The sequence below is a fragment of the Sphaeramia orbicularis genome, chromosome 13 (genome assembly GCF_902148855.1).
Source record: "Sphaeramia orbicularis chromosome 13, fSphaOr1.1, whole genome shotgun sequence".
Taxonomy (NCBI): domain Eukaryota; kingdom Metazoa; phylum Chordata; class Actinopteri; order Kurtiformes; family Apogonidae; genus Sphaeramia; species Sphaeramia orbicularis.
The window spans coordinates 32,830,715-32,852,688 of record NC_043969.1 but is presented as its reverse complement, the minus strand read 5'-3'; the positions used below and the strand labels follow the sequence as shown (position 1 = coordinate 32,852,688).

The 21,974-nt window shown below is 36.8% G+C and overlaps 3 protein-coding genes across 3 annotated transcripts; 1 reads left to right on the top strand and 2 right to left on the bottom strand.

Annotated features, from left to right (window-relative positions):
* Window positions 1-2,355: 2,355 nt before the first annotated feature.
* Window positions 2,356-8,806, bottom strand: ywhag2 (3-monooxygenase/tryptophan 5-monooxygenase activation protein, gamma polypeptide 2). The gene is made up of 2 exons (XM_030152755.1): window positions 8,537-8,806; window positions 2,356-5,767 (listed from the first exon to the last, which is right to left on the bottom strand). The coding sequence occupies exons 1-2, from the start codon at window positions 8,621-8,623 to the stop codon at window positions 5,111-5,113; spliced, it is 744 nt and encodes a 247-aa protein (XP_030008615.1). The 5' UTR covers window positions 8,624-8,806; the 3' UTR covers window positions 2,356-5,110.
* A 2,611-nt stretch (window positions 8,807-11,417) lies between these two features.
* On the top strand, window positions 11,418-13,775 carry LOC115432000 (RIMS-binding protein 2). Its single transcript, XM_030152758.1, has 5 exons — window positions 11,418-11,739; window positions 12,067-12,223; window positions 12,624-12,745; window positions 12,848-12,919; window positions 13,007-13,775. The coding sequence occupies exons 1-5, from the start codon at window positions 11,518-11,520 to the stop codon at window positions 13,070-13,072; spliced, it is 639 nt and encodes a 212-aa protein (XP_030008618.1). The 5' UTR covers window positions 11,418-11,517; the 3' UTR covers window positions 13,073-13,775.
* A 3,665-nt stretch (window positions 13,776-17,440) lies between these two features.
* Window positions 17,441-21,047, bottom strand: ca4b (carbonic anhydrase IV b). Its single transcript, XM_030151372.1, has 8 exons — window positions 20,990-21,047; window positions 20,711-20,755; window positions 20,445-20,609; window positions 19,404-19,549; window positions 19,219-19,311; window positions 18,448-18,518; window positions 18,033-18,192; window positions 17,441-17,739 (listed from the first exon to the last, which is right to left on the bottom strand). The coding sequence occupies exons 1-8, from the start codon at window positions 21,045-21,047 to the stop codon at window positions 17,554-17,556; spliced, it is 924 nt and encodes a 307-aa protein (XP_030007232.1). The 3' UTR covers window positions 17,441-17,553.
* Window positions 21,048-21,974: the final 927 nt, after the last annotated feature.

The following is a 21,974-nucleotide window of genomic DNA, read 5'->3' as shown; positions in this document are numbered from 1 at the left end:
GGAGTGAATTATCTTAATAAAATAATTCATGGGATGGTAAGAATTTTGGAGATTACCATAAATAAATGTATAGGTGAGAAAAGGCTTTTTAACCCCTTGTTTGGCTTGTTTGTTTTGTCTTTTAACACAGACAAAGTCCTACCTTTTGTAAAATAAAAATAAATAATAAAGTATCTCCATCTTATATACTGTATATATATAATATTTTTTGAGCTCAATATCTTTGGGTTCTGAACCAAACAATATATTTAAGGATTACATCTTGGGCCTTGGTAAACATTTTTCTGACAATTTTTCAAATCAAACCATTAATCAATTAATAGTTAATATTGTAAAATAGGTTAATCAACAAAGGAAATAATTGTTGTCTGCAGCTCTTATTGAATCTATAAATATGTTTACATCCTTAAGTTGTATTCACTGTCCAGAACACGTCATTTCCAATCTATTACAATCGTTATTATCATTATATAAAACTTTAATATTACAAGTGGTGCTATAAAGGTGGGACTTCACAGTGTGTCATTTTAAAAAGCTTTTACCTGTAAAGATTGGTATTTCCTTATTTTTTTTCATGTGTGATTACACTTTCAATGTATGTTATTTCCTTTTTTCTGTGTTTCTTCTGTTGTTTTATCTTTGCTGTTGTTTAATCTTTTAATAGTCTATGATTTGCTGTTTTTACATTTTGTGGTATTTTGGTATATTCCTGGTATTTTACTTTATAGAAATATAGTGCTATGTAGAGTGCCAAAGAAATACAGTTTAGCATTATTGTTGTTGTTCTGGGGGAAAAATTAATTTATCAGTAAGGATATTGTTTATTTTAATGAATCTGGACCTTTTTAAAGAAAAAATGTGTTGGTAAAAGTGCAGTGCAGTGGTAGTGCAATGATGCTGACGAATTCAGTCCAGTGGTTTAGAGGGCATTTGCCTATGGGTGACATAATTATGGTTCAATGATCACTTGTGTATTGTCAGCCTGGAATACGTGCCTGCCTTCAGGGAAATAATGCCTCAGCTGATGAAAGTGATCAGACAGACCCATGACTTTATCTACGGAACATGTATATGTGAGTTTCTATTTCGTACATATCCTGTAGATTTGACCTTTAAAACATAATCTCCACAGATGTGTATCAGATCAATTAAATAAACGGATTTGCATAGATGTGTATGTTTTATGCAAACAGCTGCATCCTTTTATGGCAAAGATCTATTTGGTTTTAGTTTAATTTAACAAAATTGTGCCACGAGGAGTGTTAAATTGAATTTGTAGCTGCTATAGATTCAATTACATGACCATCAGCAGGCCCGAAGTGTTTTGGGATATGTAATAGCACCAACATTTACCAATAAAGATGACACCAGCGTCCCTGAAAAGTATAGCAGTGCATTAAAACACAGGCTCTAAGATAGGTTGGTGCTGAATCCTAATGCCTCCTGTGTGCTTTGAGCTTTCATTTTTTACAGGATGCAATAGGTGTCTGAGCAGTGCAGCAAGGAGCTGGGCTAATAGTGGGATACTTATTATAGCCCTAGCAACAGGAATGGGATTGGTGGCTGAGGAGAGTGAGCCTATCAGCTATTGGCTGGCGAGGAGGACCGTTCAAAGCACAGAATTTCATCTCATGAAAGGTTCAGTGCAGCAAGCTGCAGCGAGAGGCTGCAGTCTGAGGGTGGGCGATCCAACAGCTTGCCACTTCAGCTTATCAGTCACTGAGGGGGCTCCACTCCTTGTTTGAAATACACAGATTTTCATTATAAGTTGGATATGCTCAGCCTTTGAGTGAAAATTACTATATGCATGGTCATCTAAATGCCAAAGGGATGCAGACTCTCCATCTATGGCGCATCACAGGATGCAGGATCTTATTTCTTATTATTGAAGAGCTCCTCTGCTGCGACCATAAAATGTGCTGTCTTTTGAAGCAATATTCTTTGATCTATGCCCTAATTTAGCTAATAATTAGCAAAGTGCCCCTATGAAAAGCCTCATTTAAGACATACACTAGTTTTTGTGTGAGCTGGCAGTGTCTCTGCACTGCAGCTAATACTCCATCTCATACAGTACGTTCACCCACAGACACACACGAACCAACGCATGCATGCATATACAATACACACGTACTCTAACTCCTAATTTGGACATACACACAGACCAGTAATGCAACCCACAAAGGGTTACATAAAGTCAAACTGACTTCCTGTCCCAATGTGTGGGCTGGCATTCTCACTGAAAAACGCAACAGAAGTCTTCAATATTGTTTCAGAAATGAATTTACGGGATGAAAACGAATGGGCTGTGGTGTTTTGAGCATGACTGTAATCAAGAGAAAAGAAAAGAAAGAATAATACTGATAAACAAATAACTTTAATGGGCAACAGATGGCAACAAAAATTTCAGAGCATACAGTTTGTATCTTGGTTTCAGCTAATGTCTCCCTTCTTTTTGACTTCCATTAGGTCACCTCTTCTTTCACCTAATTAAAATTATTTTTTTTTCTTCTTCTTTTTCTTCTTCACTGATTTTAATATTTGTATGTTTTCATGTCACATACACAAGGATATAAATCCAAAATAATGAAAACATAAAAATAAAAAAAAACACAGATAACAGAGAAAAACCCAAATAATTTAAAATAGAAAACAATGCATGTATTCTTGGCAATGAGTGAATGTCTCCTGACATGGTTTCTGAAAGGACTAAAAACAAAAAGTGAGATAAAAAATTCCAATTCATTCCACAATTCCACTCATTTTTATACATGTAACTAAAAAAATCTAAGTGTGGGATTCAACTCCATGCTTATATGTATAAGTTGTGTGAGCAGTTGCGCAGAATGGCATTAGGATTTCATGCTATTTGTCTGGCAAGCCTTCAAGACCATCAACTTTATACCCAGTTAAAAATAAATCAAAGCAGCTGTGACATACAGTGTGAGCTCATGGAGGCTGACTCATGATGGTGGCATAATTGGCATACATGAACAAGGTTGTGTGACTGACCTTAAGGCTTTTGGTTTCTCTCTTAAGCCATCACATGTGAAATAAAAAATAACGTTCCCAAAACTGCCATCTCATTTATTTCTTATGAAAATAAAGTCCCAAAAACTGCTATCTGTTTTAATATATTAATGTAATAATCTATAGATCTAGCAGCAATATGAAGATAAATCCATTCAGCAGCTTTCTGTGCTTTTAAGCAGCTTCCTAGTGTCTGTTTGTTCTTAAGATGTGAATTCTCGCATTTGTTAATCAATAACCCATTCTACTGAATTGCCTATGCTTTTCCTTGTGAATCTATTTGTGCATTGGTGTTGAATATTCAAACCTATGTGCTGTGCAGAGTGTCGTATACACATAGAATGAGGACCCATTGAAGGGAACATATAACATTTTGCATACATGCTTGCAGGAACGTAAAATACTGGCAGATAAATCCTTTTTCTGTAAAGGTTGACTTGCAAATGAGGCATATTAAATAAAAATACAGGCACAAAAAGAAAGCACATACTGTACTGAGGGCACAAAATAAAGTGTTCAAACATTTTCTATGAAATGGCTTTCCTTAAAAACATTTTATGGGTGACGATACAACAATACACTAGACCACCACAGAAATGGTGCATTTATAATTTAGTCATATTCTTTTTTATTATCATAGCTATTATTTCGGTTCTTGTGCAACTGCTACATAATGACTCACATTCAAGATATTTTGTCACTCAGGAACAGCTAAAAGGTATAAAAACAAAAACAAAAAAAAAAAGTATACTGTCAGAAATAAAATATGGTCCATGTTGTGAATTAATAACAGAAACATTGAGCCTGAAAACTTCACCATTATTAAAACTGGATAGCATGACAGAAAAAAGTACTTAATACTGTTCAAAGAACAAATATATCATAATCATACTTCAATGTGACAAACACCAGCTGGTAAGATTAAGTGATCACTGGTGGATTTTTATCTTCCTTTTTTTTTCTTTCATTAACAAATTAAATACACATATTGCATGTCACTATAGCAACGCCCATTACAGGTCAATTTTTACGATCACCATTTTGGTATAGCAAATCAAAACCATAACAAAACGAAATAAATTAGAAAGTAGAAATTAACATCAGACAAAGCCTGTTTTCTCAATCATATGAATACTTAACACCCACAGTATAAGTTAATAAAGTCAAGCTACTGTATATAAATACATCACCAGCATGCACAATATTGAATAATCGATATTATTGTTGTCATCATCTTACACTGAAGAAACAGTATAGTAGGCAAGTGCATTTAATAAAACAAACACAGAAGTAAACCACAAACTCTGAAGCTGCTTTTATTTTTAATTTTTTTTTTTTTTTTTTTTTTTTTTTTACTTTTTTTGTGTTATATTGTTAAGTCTCTGCCTTTAGTAATCTTCACCTCCAAAAGAATCTATGGTTCCAGTGACATAGTTGGAGAAGGAAACAGACTATTCTGTGAGATGCCAAATACACTTTAGACAGAAGAGGGGGATTAAGTTTTTTTTAATCTGTAATTATACTCAAACTTATTCATTATTTCCAAAATTTATGGGGCAATAATAATCAGTTTAAAACTTTCTCTTTTCTCATTTTGGTAGTGTGGAATTAACATCAATGGCGTTCAGGGCCCTTTCTCATATACGAACTACTACTGGAACCAATGCAAACTATTTTTGTGAGGCATTCCCATTCAAGCATTTTCTCTCTCAAGTGACTCAAATGCATCTCTATCACGCAAAAACCTAACTAAGCAGCTTATCTTGATAGAACAAGATCAGTTCCTATGCCAGTGTGAGGCTGCCATTTCAATCCAACAACAACCACTTCAGGCTGATTGACTGACGTATCAGTGGTTTTGGCAAATGTCAAAGAGAAAATCAAGAAGACGGAGGCCCTTTCAACTGTATATATATTTCTATATATATTTAAACTAAGATTTAACCTCCACTCTCACCTCTCTTTTGATTCTTTTCTTTTAACACATGGAAAAATAAAGAACTGCTGCTGCGGTAGTATCATCGGCAAAAGCGGCTGCCAAAGTCCACCGGCCCTTCATATTTTTTCGAAGTGTGGTTTCTCTTTAATTGTTGCCCTCCCCTCCCTCGTCATCCTGCTGGTCACTTGTCCACAGTGTCAAGTTGTCTCGGAGCAGCTGCATGATGAGAGTGGAGTCTTTGTAGGAGTCCTCGTTGAGGGTGTCGAGCTCGGCGATGGCGTCATCAAAGGCGGTCTTGGCCAGATGACAGGCCTGCTCTGGGGCGTTCTGGATCTCGTAGTAAAACACAGAGTAGTTGAGAGCTAAGCCCAGGCGGATGGGGTGGGTGGGCTGCATGTGCTCTTTGCTGATCTCGTGAGCCTCATTGTAGGCCTTCTCCGATGACTCCACCACAGTGGCCCTCTTCTCTCCCGTGGCCACCTCGGCCAGGTACCGGTAGTAGTCGCCCTTCATCTTCAGGTAGAACACCTTGCTCTCATGCTGCGTTTCGCTGCAATTCTTGATCAGGAAGTTGTCCAGAAGATTGAGCACATCCTGGCATACGGCCTCCAGCTCCTTCTCAATCTTCTCCCTGTAGGCCCTCACCATTTCAATCTTCTTCTCGTTGCCGTCAGCGGAGGTTTTCTGCTCAATGCTGGAGATGACCCTCCAGGAGGAGCGACGGGCGCCCACCACATTCTTGTAGGCCACAGACAAGAGGTTCCTCTCTTCATTAGACAGGGCCTCGTTCAGCTCTGTTACCTGGAAAATACAGAGAAGGGATCATTTAATCACCAACTTATGAGCACAACCCATAAAACAAGAGCAGCAGAATGCATCATTCAAGAAAATCTACAAAACTACTTCTTCAGCCCAGTGATCAGTACAGCAGATGAGCAATATTTCATTTGTCATATGCAATTCCTAGTTTCCATGGCAATCCATTCATTTAGTGCACCACTAGCTCCAGCTGCCACGTGGACAGCTAATGCTAGTTAGTGAGAAACGATATTCAGGATAGTCGGCAGTGGGGGTTGGGAATGGGGAAGGCAAAAGAAGGTCTAGAGATGGCTAAAATATTCCCACGAGCACTTGAGGGCAGCTGCACTGTAAGTAAAACCATCACTGCACAGGACGGTTCACGTGTCCCAGTGACCTTCTCTCTGGCTGAAACTGACCTTTTTACCTGTCTGAAACACCATGCCTTGACATCACTCCAAGTTGGGCTGTTAAATTTAGATTTTGACACATGAAGATGTTGGTTAACACACTATTAATGCTGCCATGTTACTATAAGAGGACATGTGACTCAGGATAAAGCTATTTTCAAGCTCAACCCTGTGTTTTAACATGGCTTCTTCCTGATCAGTAAGCTGGAATGGATTGGACAATGTGCAGTATAAAATGTAGAAGGGTGATAATGTAGGCTCGGATGTAAAAAGAAATCATTCTCAGAGAAAATGTATAATTGGCTTTAATCTGACATGCCTCTCCTTGATGTTTTGACATTCTCTGCTCAGGCAGAGGAGCACAAACATGGCGCAGGATCGCAGACGTCACACTGAGGTGATGGAGAGAAGGGTACAACCTATAGACATGGAAGGCCATCATGCTGCCTGTCCAGAATATGTCTCAATAAACGTACAAATATGATTTAACTGTCAATTGGAAATGTGTGAAATTTGCAGATAATTAAAATGACTCAGCTGTTGTATTTGTATAAAAACAAATGGGTCACCACTCTCAATGCAACGAACAGCTGTTTGAGAAGCTGTGCCAGTTATACAGTTATGTGTAAAAATATGCTGAAAATGCACAACAGCGATATGGATATAGTCTTGTGTTCTAGGGATATTCTGAAGCTAAAAGGTTCAGTCCAAAAACCTGCGGAAATCCTGGTATGATGAGGGCAATCAAGGTTTTATTTCATGTAAAACGCGAAGGTGGTTGGTTGTCGCTTGTCATTTCTGGCTGCAATGGCAAGGGATTCCCTTTGATTAGAGAGTGAGAGTACACACCCCTGCAAAAGGGCCTAGTTTGGACCGCACTGACATGGCAGATTGTTTAAAGGGAAAGGAATCCCTCCCTGCACACACATCATCCCACCTCCTGCAACCAGAAACCCTCGATGACAAATGATCCACAGGGGCTCACTTCATCGCTTCTAAGGAACATGAGCCAAAATGTTCGTCCTCTGAAGCAAGTATGATGATTTTAATCAGTACGTGAGCTCATACAGGCCCAGGCTAAGACTACCAGGATGCTGTAGGTTCCAGTTTAAGTTGGTGTGACACAGCATTTTTTTTCCCCTTGCTCAGATTTGAACTCACTGGTGAATCAAGTTCCCAGAATTTCTTAAGAGGCCAGAGGGGGAGGGAGGAGAAAAAAAAAAAAGAAAAAGCAGACAAAGACTCTGTCCTCTACACTGGCCAATAAGAGCGGAGAAAGATCCTATGAGGCAGGCCACCCATGTCATCCTCTTTCCATCAACGTCAGCACCAAATATTACTCTACTTAATCAGGGTCATTAACCCAAAATGACATGAAATTGCTGTTGGATATCATGAGGAATCTGCTTTGACACTGAAGCAGCACATGCAGTGACAAACACAGATAGAGCCATGAGAAATCTAACAGAAATAAAGTGAACATGAGAGGAGAATACACAGCTCAGTATCAAATCTGATCATATTGACTCACTGCAATATGACAAAGAATATTCTAGAGAGATTCTACTGCCTCCTACGTTTGTTTGGAGTAAAGAGCAGATACTGGGGTCTGGATGAGGCGTTTTATTAACGCTGTCATGCCTTTAAAAAAAAAAAAAAAGAAGAAGAAGAAGAAGAAGAAAGAAAGAAACGCTCCCCAGCCTTGTTTACGCGCATGGAAAACGAGAAGCTTGTGTTAATTTATATTATTTAAATTAATGTGACAAAGAGAGGAAGAGGAGAAGAAGGAGGAGGAGGAGGAAGAAGAGGAGGAGGAGGAGGAGGAGGAGGGGGCAGCAGCAGTTGATAGGCTTTTTCCGAGCAACCTCACATGGCTCCCAGCAGCAGTAGCTTTTATAAATTCGGCATAATGGAGGAAGGGGAGGTGGGGTGGTAAAGGGAAGGAGGAAAAACAGCAAATGCATCAGACTAGGGCTATTATATGATATAGGTTTGTCTTCCAAGGGAGTGATCAAGCTCAGGCCCGTATGCAAGACATTGTAATATCCCCTCATTGAACAGCACGGCCGACAAAAAGGCACCGCCCAAGGAGTAGACGAATTGGAATTGACTCAAAAAAAAAAAAAAAAAAAGCCACGGAGCTGTCAATGAATTAGCCACTGCATAAAAAATACAGCAGAATCATATTTTTCCATAATCCTTCATTGTAGTGTAGTGAAATCATGCCAGCGTAATCCCAGTTTTTCTGTCATCAGTCAATTAGTCGAGATTGCGGGCCGTGCCATTTTACGCACAGTGGTCAGTGATACACCATTACGCATAAACATCCAAAACAGTGCTATCATTTTTTTAATAGACTTACCGATTTCATAGCAGCAGCCATATCATCATATCTCTCAGCCTGTTCAGCCAGCCTGGCTTTCTGCACCAGCTGCTCGCGATCAACCATTTTTCGGGTATTTGGTTGTTTAGTCGAGCCGCTCTACTCGGGTTTTGGGGATGAAAATGATTGATATTTTAATCGCAATGCAGTGAAATCCTACGCGAACCTAATGCTGCAGCTGTTCCCTGCTGTCTGTCTGTGCTCCGTGCAGACGGGACACCCTCTCCTCTCTCCCTCCCCCCTCCTCACACACTCTCCCTCGGCTGCGTCATCACTCAGAAAGGTGGGTGTCTGTGCCAATGATGTAACACCCCATACATGGGCACCAGAGGGCCAGGCATGTAGGGAATGGATGGGAGCAGCGCTGGGCTTTGGCCTTCTGGGAAATGCAGTTCTCTGTGGTTGCATGCCTGGGCCAGGGGCGTGTCCAGGCCTATTCCCTATGGGGGTCCCGGTGTGACACAGCACCTTACACTGAAGGGTGGATGATGACAAGATGGACCTGGGGACTGGGGTAAAAGCTGGACTGATATGGCTTTGGCTGAGGTGGCCTAGTTATATTGGAAATTGTCATTAGATCAGCAGCGATTTTGTGTAGAAATATGAGTTTTTCAACATCAGCTATTCTTAATTTATGTTACTTGATGAAAAATTTGTTTATTTGTAGCTTATTTCTTTATCAAATTTATAAAGCGTTTTTTTGCCTCATATTTGCAGAAACAAATACTGTAATACATGACAAATGTTGTTTTTTTCATTACTTTTTGACATTGGTCCAATAATTATTTCTTAATCTGAATGATTTAGTTATGCTAGAAATAAAGTAAACCATGTTTTTATATTCTGTAGATAAATCCCTGTGTGTTATTTGCAGTGGCTGGAGTTGATAATAGTAATATTTGTAATACTACCACTGTTATCATTATTATTAGTTTTGATGATAATAATAATAATAATAATAATAATAATAATAATAATAATAATAATAAAGAAAATACTAAGAATCTCCCTGTTCATTTTTAACATTTCAAGTCTATTGCATCCTTATTAACACCAAATACACTATATGTATATATTAAATTACACCAGTTTTGTTCCAAATATGCAGACATGTACAGTTTTGTGTCTTATAGGGGCTTCCACTAGTATCATATTTTTTTCTTTATTTTTCACTTCTGTATAGTGGAATTTCATTTAACCCCTTTACAATTTATGAATCGGTGATATTTATTTTTCAGTTTTTAATGCAAGATTATAATCAATCTATAATTTTGTCCATCTCTCACAAAACTCAATGAGAAAACATTTAACATCCATTCAGGGGATAAAAAGTCTCTGACATATACTGTTTACCAACTCAGTGCAAGTTTTGTTATTTTTTTTCTTTTTACTGAGCCCCTTAATTAAAGTTATATATATGTGTGCTTTAAATGGTGGCCTCATAATTTTTGCAAAGCAGCTTGCAGGGCGTCCCTGAACTGTAATATGAGAACACAGCATTTCCTGTCCTCAAGGCCACATGTTGGTGAGTAATGCAAAGGGCAAACTCTGCTGGTGAGGTTGGATTTGTGCACCTTCTATGTACAGTAATGGACAGAAAAAACCCAATATACAGCATTCCTATCAAAGCCAGCAGTTTTATACCAAGGTTTAATTAATTCAGTTAAAAACTTAGTCAGAAACATGTTTGACATAGTGGTAAGTGGAAATTTCAATTTTTTTTAGTAATTCTTCCAGTGGCTGATCAGTGTAAGCTTATTACAGTAAGGAAATTAAGACTTTTAACAGCAACAGCTCCCCCCTCTGGCTAAAAAAATAATTGAAAATATCCAGAGCTCATATTTCTCAGGACAATGTTTTTTTTTTTTTTATTATTAAAAGTGGACTATTAAACTGGCAACACACTGAACCACAAAATTCACGATCAGAGGTGAGGAGATGGCTACCCTATGAATATGAATGATCACAAGAATATATTTTTAACCATCTATCAGGAAGTAGGTTCTATGAAGCCCAAACATGTTTTCTCAAAGATGATACTTTATATAAAAGTGTCTTGTAGGAAACAACACAAACATAAAATAAAAGGTTTCATTGTGACAAAAAGACATAAATATGTTAAAAAAAAAAAAAAAAAAAAAAAAAAAAATCAGAATTTTTTTTAGTTAAAAGCACAACTCCCTCAGTGTGTTTTTGTCACCATGCCATGAGTGTTCCTTTCTTCTTTACCTTGTTAAACCTCACAATCTTTCCCTGGCTCTCTCAGGACGAGATAATCACCTGCTGCCCTGGCAAGAGGTCAAGAGAGGAAGTGTTGACTTTCAGTGAAACTGGGTCAACTCATGAAAAGAGGAGGAGTCAGGCCCAGTGACAGAAAGAGAGACCAAACTGTTGTCCTTGCATCACACCAAGACATTATCTCTCTTTCATCAACATACATACTGGTCACTGTGTAGTTTTTCTAATATAAATGTTTTTCCACCTATTATCTTTCAGCCAATATGTGCACAAGTGTGTGAAATGGCAGCCTGACTTCAAAGAAATTACTAAAAATAATTACCAAAAGCTTGATCCATCCAACTTCTTTTTTATATTTTAGAATGTTTTGGCTGCAAATTTTTTCATTCAGGAATTACACTGTAAAGTACTTTCATTTACATCCTGTCCAATCCTAATTACCTTTGTGTTAAAATCTGACCCAGTCAATATATTTGTCTATATCCAAAGAACTAATACGTTATAAAATGTCTTTTCAAACCCTTCCATTTGCTCTGTACAGGGGTTTTACAGTGCAACAGACAGAGCTAAAGCTATGAATCTATCCACTTGGTTCAAAGAGGATTACTGTACCTGCTGCTTAGCTTAGTTACCTCAAATTAGGATAAGGGTAAGGAGAGTTCTGCTGTCTACAGCAGCCATCTGTCTGCCAAGTGGACAGTGGAGCGTTCACACGGGTGTAAATGGAGACAAGGCTGGAGTTAGATGTTTTGATATATCCAGATGAAGTGAGGTTTCCTACTCCGCAGGAACTCGCAGAATGGGAACTTGAAACTGCCAGCCAGGTGTCTCTGCCCACCGTACGGCTCTTTGTAGCTCTTTACCCATACAACCCTGCTGCAATGTCTCCCAACTACGAGACGGCTGCAGAAGAGCTGCCGTTTGTACCAGGCCAGATAATCAAGGTAAAAACAAAAGTGATGTCTTTTCTCTTGCAGTTTGACATAAATGTGTTTATTAGTAATAGAGGATAGTTTTGTATGATGTTCTTTATTTGTACTAGCATACATAAGTAGTTGAACACGTAATGACTAGAATAGCTGATTTTATTCTTTGAAAGAAACTATTTCCTGTTTGCTCTAGATTCAGCCTGGTTTAATATCTACAAAGAGATGTGTTTTTTTCTGTATTTCCTGTCTTTTCCCTCTGACTGTTTCCTGCTGCCTCATGTAAATGACCACATGCAGTTTAAACCCTGAACAGAATAATTAAACACTGTCTGTTCTTGTTAGGTGTTTGGAGATAAAGACTCGGACGGATTTTATCATGGTGAATCTGGTGGACTCTCTGGTTACGTGCCAAGTAACATGGTGGCTGAAGTTCCTGTGGATGATGAATACCTGAAGCATCTACTGATGCAGCAGGGATTCATCCCAGTGGACCAGACAGGTACCAAGTCCCTGCAGGATTCAGGATTATCCAGTAGTACTTCAGGCACCCAAAATCTGGATGCATGAAGTGAATCATGGAAATCATTTTACCGTAACCTTTACAACTACTGTGTCAGTGGTGTTGAGCAAGACCTGCACTGGTGTGGGTGTGTGTACCAGTAGGACGTAAATAATGGAAAATTGTAACAGATAAGGTGATAATGTACACATGAATACATTTATATTTAAGTGTTGAATAAAATGGCTCTAATGATTTGTCTCAGGTCATTTTCTCAAAAGTCTTTATTTCCTGAGCATTTGTAGTTACTTTTTTAGCTTTGCTGGTTTGAGTTGTTAATGTACAAAATGCTTTATTTGCTGAATGTGCATTTGAAAAGCATTTTTTTTGTGGCCTACAGTAATGTCTTCAACACCTGACTTGAGTGATGTGGCTAGTATTCCTGATGATGTGGTTGTTCGACGAATGGTGGCCTTATTCGACTATGATCCATGGGAAAGTTCACCTAATATGGACAGTGAAGTAAGTTATAAGCTGAAAACAAAACCTGCTCTGTTTAAAATCCAGTCTAATTTGTTGCAAATGCTACGGTTTCATCTCTAAAAGCTGTCCCTCTTATCTCAGGTTGAGCTTGGCTTTCGTTCAGGAGATGTCATATATGTGTTAGGTGATATGGATCAGGACGGGTTCTACTTTGTAAGTTTTATCTTTACTGTTAAAACAATTTCCATGCAGTTGTTGACTGATTTTTGCAAGTAAACCTAACTTTCATTTCATTTTTAGGGAGATCTACACGGACGACGAGGTTTGGTCCCATCAAACTATCTGCAGTCGCTGCCATGGAATTAGAATAAAAGCCAATGTTAGGTTTTATGCTACAAATGCCAATTTTCAAATGCAGCAGTTTATTGAATATTAAGAGACTTTTTTGACAAAAATGCTTTTTTATATATTTGCAATGTAGTACGGCACATACTTTAGAGGGTACATTAATGAAGGCCTCTGTATACAAGCTGCTTATTAGTGTGGAATAACTGATCAGTGAAGCAAAGAGAGTATTCCTTAAATGCTTATCAGTTGATTTATTATTTTTATTCAGCAATACTTTAATAACAAATACAAGTTGTTAAATGATAATACAGATATTTAAAAAGACAAAACCGTTATACAATGAGAATAATTCACTATCAAAGTTCATTTTAATTCTTAATTCATTTTTGTATTTTCATCTCATCTCATCTCAATATGTCCCAAAAATACAATTGCATTTTTTTCTGTAAATGTAATCCAAAATTTCAGTCATAACAGATGGAAAACAATAGTTTATGTTAGCCTTAAAATACACTTTTAATCCCAGACCAGAGTGTATTAATAGTTATCCACATTTGCCTTATGCACAGTTATTTGATGACTGGAACATTTTTTTCTGGTGATGATTCAGGCAATAACATTTTTTTTTTTTTACCAGAAACTGTATATAAAAGTGTATAAATATGTAATTGTTTGTTTTTGTTTCACCTGCAGAAACCGAAAATAAACTATAAAATTTGTACAGTATTTTCTGATTTCTGATAACTTACGTACATGCTGGTACATACTGGATTTCACTGATGTGAAATGAAACATTTTTTTTGCATGGTTGTTTTGCAGTGATCTACACTTCATCACTTCTATTTGTACTCAAAGAAAGATTATTTAAAAATGAATTTCTAGAAGCAAAAGAGAAATTCAACAGATTTCACAAGGTAAATGTACAAAACTTTCACAGACATTCCTCTGGTTTCTTCTTTTGCTTTCCTCTGCAGTCATCAGTATACTCATCCATAAAGTAGGAAACACTACACTGTGTAGTGAAGTTTAGTAGTGCTTTCTACTTTATGGGTGACAACACTGTACATCAGTAGCTTCTCGTCGCTCCTCCGGAAAACGCTAAATGATTCGAACTAAAAGCTGTCAAAGATTACATCACACACAAACAAAATAAGACCATACAACACAATTTCCATTTTTGTTGAATTTAACATTAATGTTGAATGATACTGTGTATTAATGAAACACAAGGTAAGAACATCAATCTGTGAAAAAAAAATTGAATCCAATGTAGAATGACTTTGCTTATGCGCAGATCTTACCAGTTCTTGGACTCCCATGAAGAAAGAAAACCCAGAAGTGAACGTGATCTTTTTATTAACCCTGTCTGAGCCACGTGGTACAACAGGAAAAGCTGCAACAGTCACACACTTGCATACGAGAACAAACACACACACACACACACACACACACACACACACACACACACACACAAAGTATACATGCAGAGTTGTGTATGCAGGTGCACACACATAGAGATGGAAAAAATATCATGTACCCGAAAAACTTTATAAAATTGTATACTTTCATTCAATGTCTGGTGTTTAGTTTTAGGAATATTCTTCTTTTTGTGTGGATGTAAAATTACAAAATTTGAGCTTGTGCAAGTGGATGTGATCTTTTCAGGCAACATACAGTAAACAGAACATTGTACAATTTGTTTTCCATACATTTTGTGCTTATTGTAGCCTTGACATATCACAATAATGTCAATAAACGTGTATATACTCAGTTGTAATATCTCAAAGTTGTACAAGAATTTTAGGAAGTGTACCTCATTACTTTACACATTTCTGCAAACACCCACACACTCAAATGTAAAACCACAGCCCACGCCCATGAGTTCTGACAGACTGCACAGTTGCCGCCAAGCCTCAGTTCCTCTGAGCTCATCCCTTTTATGGACATATAATTACAAGGTGACACCTGCTTTAAAAAAACAACCAGACTCTACAGTAATGAGATATTGTTTCCAGTAAAAATTCACCTCAATGCTCAACAGTCATTTCAGGACAAATAACAGTTTTCTGGTCATTCAGAGATTCTTATTTGACTCATATATTGATTGAGCTTTATCTTAGAAGTGATGTTAAATGTTGGTTAAGTAAGTCATGCTCTTGAGGCCTGATCTCAAATATATTCCATTATGCACTTCTGTCACTCTAAAATCTCTGATAAAGATTACAGGAAGACCTGAGACTTCAGATGTTGTTTCTGAGAACTGTTTCATGTCTGTGTGTTTCTGACAAGGTGTGGGTGGGGGATGGTGCAAGCCTCTTCCCTATCCCAGCAGCGAGTGTGCAATATGCTTGCAACAACAGAAACTTCGCAAATAGAAGAGAGACAGGCCGTGTGTCCTCCGTTGTCACGACAACCCAAACCTCAGAGTCACACCAAAAGAAATAAGAGGAAGTGGGGGATGGGCGGCGTGCACAAACTGAGAAAAGATGTCCTTGAGAAAAAAAAAAAAGAAGAGAAGAGAAGACAAGCTGGCAGTAATTTTAAAGGGGACAAAATCAGCTACAATAGAAATATTGACAAAAGGTTTAATTTGCAACAAAGAATCAGATGCTACAATAAATCTACAACTTTTTGTCCTGTCATGGATACACAGTGGTGTTTGTTTGACTTAAGAAAATAGGCAATGAACCACTGCAGCAGGCCAGCATGACTTTGCATCCTGCAGATTATCTCAGCACTGTTGCGCTAGAGGCTGTGCTTGCATCAGGCATCTATTTCTGTGCAACATGGGATTATATCCAAAGTGATCTCCTCCAGTACTTAGGGTGATATAGATAGCGTCAGCATGCCAAAAGCAAGTGCAGCATCTAACAACACTAGCAGGTATTATCCTCTCAGGTTCAAGCTTAAGGTTGATCAAGTTATGTTTTACCTTTGGTGGTTGATCTTGCACATGGAAAAAGCTCTCCCTATGTATTGTAAAAAAAAACAAACAAAAAAAAAAAAACAAAACACACCTTTATGAGAAATATACATTGAATTTATACTACTTATTTTTATAATTTTTGCTCAAACAGTGCCACTAAAGGTATGAAAATCCACCATGTTTATTGACACTGTTGACCTACAGTGTCTGCGTAATGTGAATGTCATTTTTCACACATACTCCAAAATACTGTAATTTCTCACTTTCTCATTATTGGAGATGATTAATTAACAGCCATAAAATGAGAAATGTAGCAGGATACCTAAAGATAGAAAAGACAGCAATCTTTTAGACTTGAATGCACCTTATTACTGTACTATATTAGGTATGCAACTGCAACTCAAAATTAAATGCAGAAATGAGAGCAAGACACTCATTCTTTCAGAGCTAATCAGTGCTGCCGTATAGTGGAGGTTAGAGGAAGTGATATCAAAATGTCCGGATGATTTACACTCGCTGGCCACTTTATTAGGTATACCTGTTCTACTGCTCACTAGTGCAGATATCGAATAGAATAATCACATGGTAGCAACTCAGTGCATTTAGGCATGTAGTCATAGTCAAGATGATCTGCTGAAGTCTGAAGTGATCATCAGAATGGGGAAGAAAGGTGATTTAAGTGGCTTTGAACATGACATAGTTGTTGGTTGCTTCAGAAATGGCTGATCTAGGAATTTCATGCATGACCATCTCTGGGGTTTAGAGAAAATATTGATTATGTGGCAGTTCTTCAGAAGAAACTGCTGTGATGATGATGCCAGAGGTCAGAGGTGAATGACCAATAACTCTAAACACACACCTCGAAGCAGATTCAGTTCAGTTCAGTTTTATTTACAGAGCCCAATATCACAACAAAGTCGCCTCACAGAGCTTTACAGAAATTGCTGAATTGATTAAAAAAAAAAAAAGAAAAAAACACAATGAAATTCAAGACAACAGTCAAGTAATCAGTTAGTAACAGATGAGCCTCAACAGCATTTTTTACATTTACCTACCACTTTATTACATACAGATCTGTTCACAGTGATTTTATTAATGTTTGTCTTCTTTTTTGGACAATTTGTAGTGAATTTCACCAAATGAAATTCTAAAAGATGGATAAACTTAACACACAGTATTGTCTAAATGTTTTAGTTATTTAAGCATTATAAGCCATATAGTTTATATTTTTTAGTTTTTAGAGTTTTTAATGCTGTGCAAAATATTCCCCTCTATCTTTTTTTGAATTTTAATGAAGAAACTGAGCATCATATTTTATACTACACTGTAAGACTTGTGCATTGTACTGTATAGTAGCTTATATGAAATCGTTAAACAAGTGCTTCCTATATGAAAACGTCTTTATGCCAGAACATAAAATCACACACAGTGCAGATTCACACATACACTGTTAACTAATATATAATACACTTTAGTTCATGTATTATACAATGAGCAATATACAATAAACATTGCTTATATACAGAATAGTCTTATCATGGAAGTATAATACATGTGCACATCAGAGCTGTATTCATGTTGTGTGGTGCAGGAGGGGCAGACTGGATACCAACACTGAAGTGATGAGTACCATGGCACTGACCACGGACACATGTCCTCCAGAGTAATACACCTGCCTTCCATTCAAGGGCTGAACAGGCCTGTAGGTGTTTACCATTGGCTTTCCACTGGGAAACTTAAGCTGAGAGAAAGCAGCAAGCTGCAACAGAAACAAAATCAGCAAAGATGTCAAACACACTCTGAAGGAAGATTATGTTTACTCTAAAGAAGATGTAAAGAATACATAGTGAAAGGAGTTTAAATATATTATTTAAAGCTGCCTCTGTTCATTATTGTGGTTGTAGAGCTCAGTCTCATCATACAATATTAACGACATACAAAGTGGGTAAAGCATCAGTTTTTCTATATTAGTCCTGATCTGAATACAACAGAAAATATAAAATTTAAGTTCTGCATGATATTACAACATCCTAACATTGCTGAAAAGTGTACCTGTTTGCTGCTAAGGGGAACTGTGTCCTCAAACAGGGTCCAGATGACAGATTGAGAACAGTTTGGTGTAGTGAGGGAGCCATCATACCGAAAGTACCTGGTCATATTGTTCTGAGGAAGAGTGAACATTTCCAGCGACACACCGCTCAGCGTGGTGCTGCTGACTGGTTTAATAATAAAATATTACAACACAATGAGAATATTACACTACAAACAGGTTAAAGGTGACAACTTCACTGTTCTAATTTAATTATTGCAGTCGTGTAACAAAATATTTTATGATGTTTTGTTATCTGATATTGCACTTTAGCCTCATGCTGGAACAATCAGCAGCACATTTAAAACACTATAAAAAATGTGTCTGGAAGATAATGAGATGATATGTGTTTTTCCACACCAGCAGGTACAGAATGACTTACTGGGTGAAGTGATTCTTTTCAGTGCACGAATAAGAGGATTAAACTTCTTATTGTCATTCCTCGACTCCTGAAATATAAGAATATAATGTATGAAGGGCCACAACCTGAAATCCACATTTTTTGGTAAATGAATCTTATAACAATCACTGCAACATGGATGTAGTGATTAAAATGGAAAATGGCTCATACATTGTACTGACTTAACAATCATAGAAAACTGAATGACACTATTTGCAAGGTAAATATAATGCTTTATAAATTACCTCTTGTATGATTACACAGCAGAGTTCATTAATTGGTCATACTTTTGGACCAGAAACATTTTAAAATTCACTCCATGTTCTAAAGAAATATTTTTTGCATCACAACATGTCTTCTGTATCACTGTCTGTGCAGTGTGCATCAAGGCTCAGTTCTAGGGCCATGCTTTTTCCCCTATTATAAGTATTCTGGTCTTATTTAGCACCTTGATCAGCTATAATACTGATGTAAGACATTTGTCCTTTCAGAGCAAAGTCCTGTTCTTCTTCATGTGACACACTGGTACATCTTAAAAAATGTATCAAAGTCTGATGCCGAATGATAAAGAATGACTAATTAAATTCTATTAGGCCGACTGTATAATCTTTTTTTTTTCACAGACTACCATACCAACACAAGTAACATTTTCTTGATATATTAATATTATTGGAACAGGATGAATTCTACTTTATTATTCATAAATATTTTCTGTTCTATTGTGTTACAATTAAAAAGAATAACTATACCTTAAAGAAAAATCCCAGAACAGCGACACCTTCTCTGTCACTAACAGCTTCAGATAAAGAGTTGTATTCTTCTTTTATGAGGACAATATGCATCTGTAAGAGGCACACAGAATATAAATGAGACATTTTTCATTTACTATCATTTATTAAATGCAGTGTACGGTTTCTGATCCTGTATTTTATACCTCCATTGGAAATTGCTCTCCATCAATGGTGTGTTCAGACCCTGGGCCTCCATTTTTACCCCAGTGTAGGTGGAGTTGAAGAGCCTTGTAGGTCTCACCTAAGTTCCCTCCTTGGACCCATATGTTGGAGGGTAAATCTAGTTGAACTGAAGAAAAAATGTACAAATAATTCTGGTAAATAACTCAATATACTGACAATTTATCCATTCATATGTGAATTATTATCCTTGACTTGTATTTTAAACATTATTATTACTCAAAAAGAAAACTTCGCAAATGGCCAGAGGAATTTTTTTCCCAATATCAAATACTTTGAGTGAAACACAATTACCTACACTGCAACATACATAATTGCACCAACAATTTTCCTTTAATTGTAAAGATTTTTTTTTGCTTGAATATACATCTAAAAAGCTCTTACCGCAAAGATAATATGTGGTTGATTTGGAAAACATAGTGCAAAATGTAACTGTATGTTTTGGATTTTAAATATTAATAGTTGGTTTTCAGAGCTCTATGTAACAGATAATTTAGAGAGTCATTGTAGTACTTTTAACTACATCAACAAAGCAGTTACTGCAAAAATTGGGATTTTAATTGAATAGTTGTCTATTGTACTGAACAGCATGCATTAGGTTTGATTTGATGAACACAATAAAATCTGTGGACCTTGAGCTTATTATTAAAACTGCAGTGTATTTTAATCCCACTGGACAAAAACTGTTTGCATTTTTCATTGATTTCAACTTCTGCAGTTTTAATGTGTTGCATACATCTAGGCTTTGGCGCATTTAATATTTGAAGCAAGCCTTTCTCCTTATCAGAGCCAACAAAGCTCTTTTTTCCTCTCTCAGACACCACATAAAGTCATTATCAGTGCCTATAACTGAAGTAATTGCTTTATGACTATTTTAGCACCAGGTTCCTTCATTCAGACATAAAGCATGAAGTCAACACATTTTGTTTTTCTGTGTCCTCTTTCAGTCAAAAGTAAGTTTGATATGTTTCCTATGGAGGTGAGACATCCAGGTTTTGACATACCACTGTGACCAGTGTTCAAGAGCCGGGCATGAAAAGCATCTTGTTGGCCGATGAACTGGAAAGAAGGGAGATCTTTCTCTGTTGAAACTCTGCTTTTAATGATGTTAATGGGAGACTGGGATCTTCCATTGCACTGCTGAGAAACATTCCCCCATGTGTCTGGTTCTATGAAGCCCAGAGGATGAAAACTACTTTATTACATTACTTTTTTTTTTTTTTTTTTTTTTTAATCAACAGCACAATCTGAAGTTTATCATGAAGTTTACCTGTGCAGATATGATCGCATGAAAAGGCAGACTGGTAACACCAACCTACAACAGAACATTTGATTTAAAAAAACAAAACAAAACAACAACAAAAAATGCCAGATGTTTCAATTAATATCATACTTTTTCATGTTAAGACCAAAAGATTTAAAAGATTTTTATGATATGAAATTTGTTACAAATTCAAATCAAAACATGAAGTGTTATCTCAATCATTTATTAATCAGTTTTGTATACAATTTTCATTTTTAAATTATTTTTATTCTTTATCAAACATACCTGCTCCTGAGACAATCTTCAAAGAAGATGCAAAGCAAAATAACACAAGTATCAGCATTTTAGGTCTGCAGTCATCTGTCTGCATTGAGTGATTTTTGAAGACAACTCCAGAAACAGAGTTTATAGGACAGGTAAACCTACCTATCAATCCCGCCCACATAGGGTTTTATGGCCCATAAGCAATTAGTTCATTCAAACTTTATTAATCATAGATATTAAGATAAAAGCCTCCATTACAACAGGGAGAATGTTGAATGAGAGTAAATAGAATGAATCAGAAAAAAACCTACCTCAAAAAAGAATTGAAGGAGTGACAAGAACAAACATGGGTAAACAATAGCTATAAAAACTATTGAAAGCTACTCGGATCATTAACATCATATAAGGCAATTAAAATATAAACCAATTCAATCAGCTCATACATGAACAGCCAGATGTAAGGTATGATTAAAATGTGAAATTTTGTAAGAGATGCAAAAGATCCAATCTTAAGCTTTTTCTTCAAAATTAAATTTCTCGACACCAGTTGATCCACATGCAACATGATTAAATAATTTGAGTGTTTTCTGTATGCCTGCATTAAAAGGGGTAAAAGACTAGTACGTGGCTTATAAATAAATAAAATCCAGTGTTTATCATGACTCATAGTGAGAGGGTCATGCAACCAGGGATGAGTATCAGAGTTACTAAATAATAAACTGATAAAATGATAAACAGCATCAAGCATCTTTACAGGTGCAACTGAAGCGTGCATGTATAGAATACCACCACAAAGTAGAACTAATATAAAGTGTGTCTCAATAATAATTTTACTTAAGAGCAGCAGAAAACTCTGTAAGCACTTTTTTCATTATACTGTATTTATATATATTGTACTTTTGTGAAGATATAATGACTGATTCTAACACCTTCCACCCATGGAAACCAGGGGTACACTAACTGATCAGTCTGGCTGATTAATCTGCACCAAATGGACATGTTAATG

Excerpts from the sequence above, each read along its gene's own strand:
- ywhag2 (XM_030152755.1), bottom strand. The coding sequence starts at position 8,623 with ATGGTTGATCGCGAGCAGCTGGTGCAGAAAGCCAGGCTGGCTGAACAG. Across the intron at positions 5,768-8,536 it reads TGGCTGCTGCTATGAAATCG|GTAACAGAGCTGAACGAGGC; the intron begins GTAAGTCTATTA and ends TGTATTTTCCAG.
- ca4b (XM_030151372.1), bottom strand. The coding sequence starts at position 21,047 with ATGCTGATACTTGTGTTATTTTGCTTTGCATCTTCTTTGAAGATTGTC. Across the intron at positions 20,756-20,989 it reads GAAGATTGTCTCAGGAGCAG|GTTGGTGTTACCAGTCTGCC; the intron begins GTATGTTTGATA and ends GTTCTGTTGTAG. Across the intron at positions 18,193-18,447 it reads AGAATCACTTCACCCAGTAA|CAGCACCACGCTGAGCGGTG; the intron begins GTCATTCTGTAC and ends TAAACCAGTCAG.
- LOC115432000 (XM_030152758.1), top strand. The coding sequence starts at position 11,518 with ATGGAGACAAGGCTGGAGTTAGATGTTTTGATATATCCAGATGAAGTG. Across the intron at positions 11,740-12,066 it reads TACCAGGCCAGATAATCAAG|GTGTTTGGAGATAAAGACTC; the intron begins GTAAAAACAAAA and ends TGTTCTTGTTAG. Across the intron at positions 12,224-12,623 it reads CATCCCAGTGGACCAGACAG|TAATGTCTTCAACACCTGAC; the intron begins GTACCAAGTCCC and ends TGTGGCCTACAG.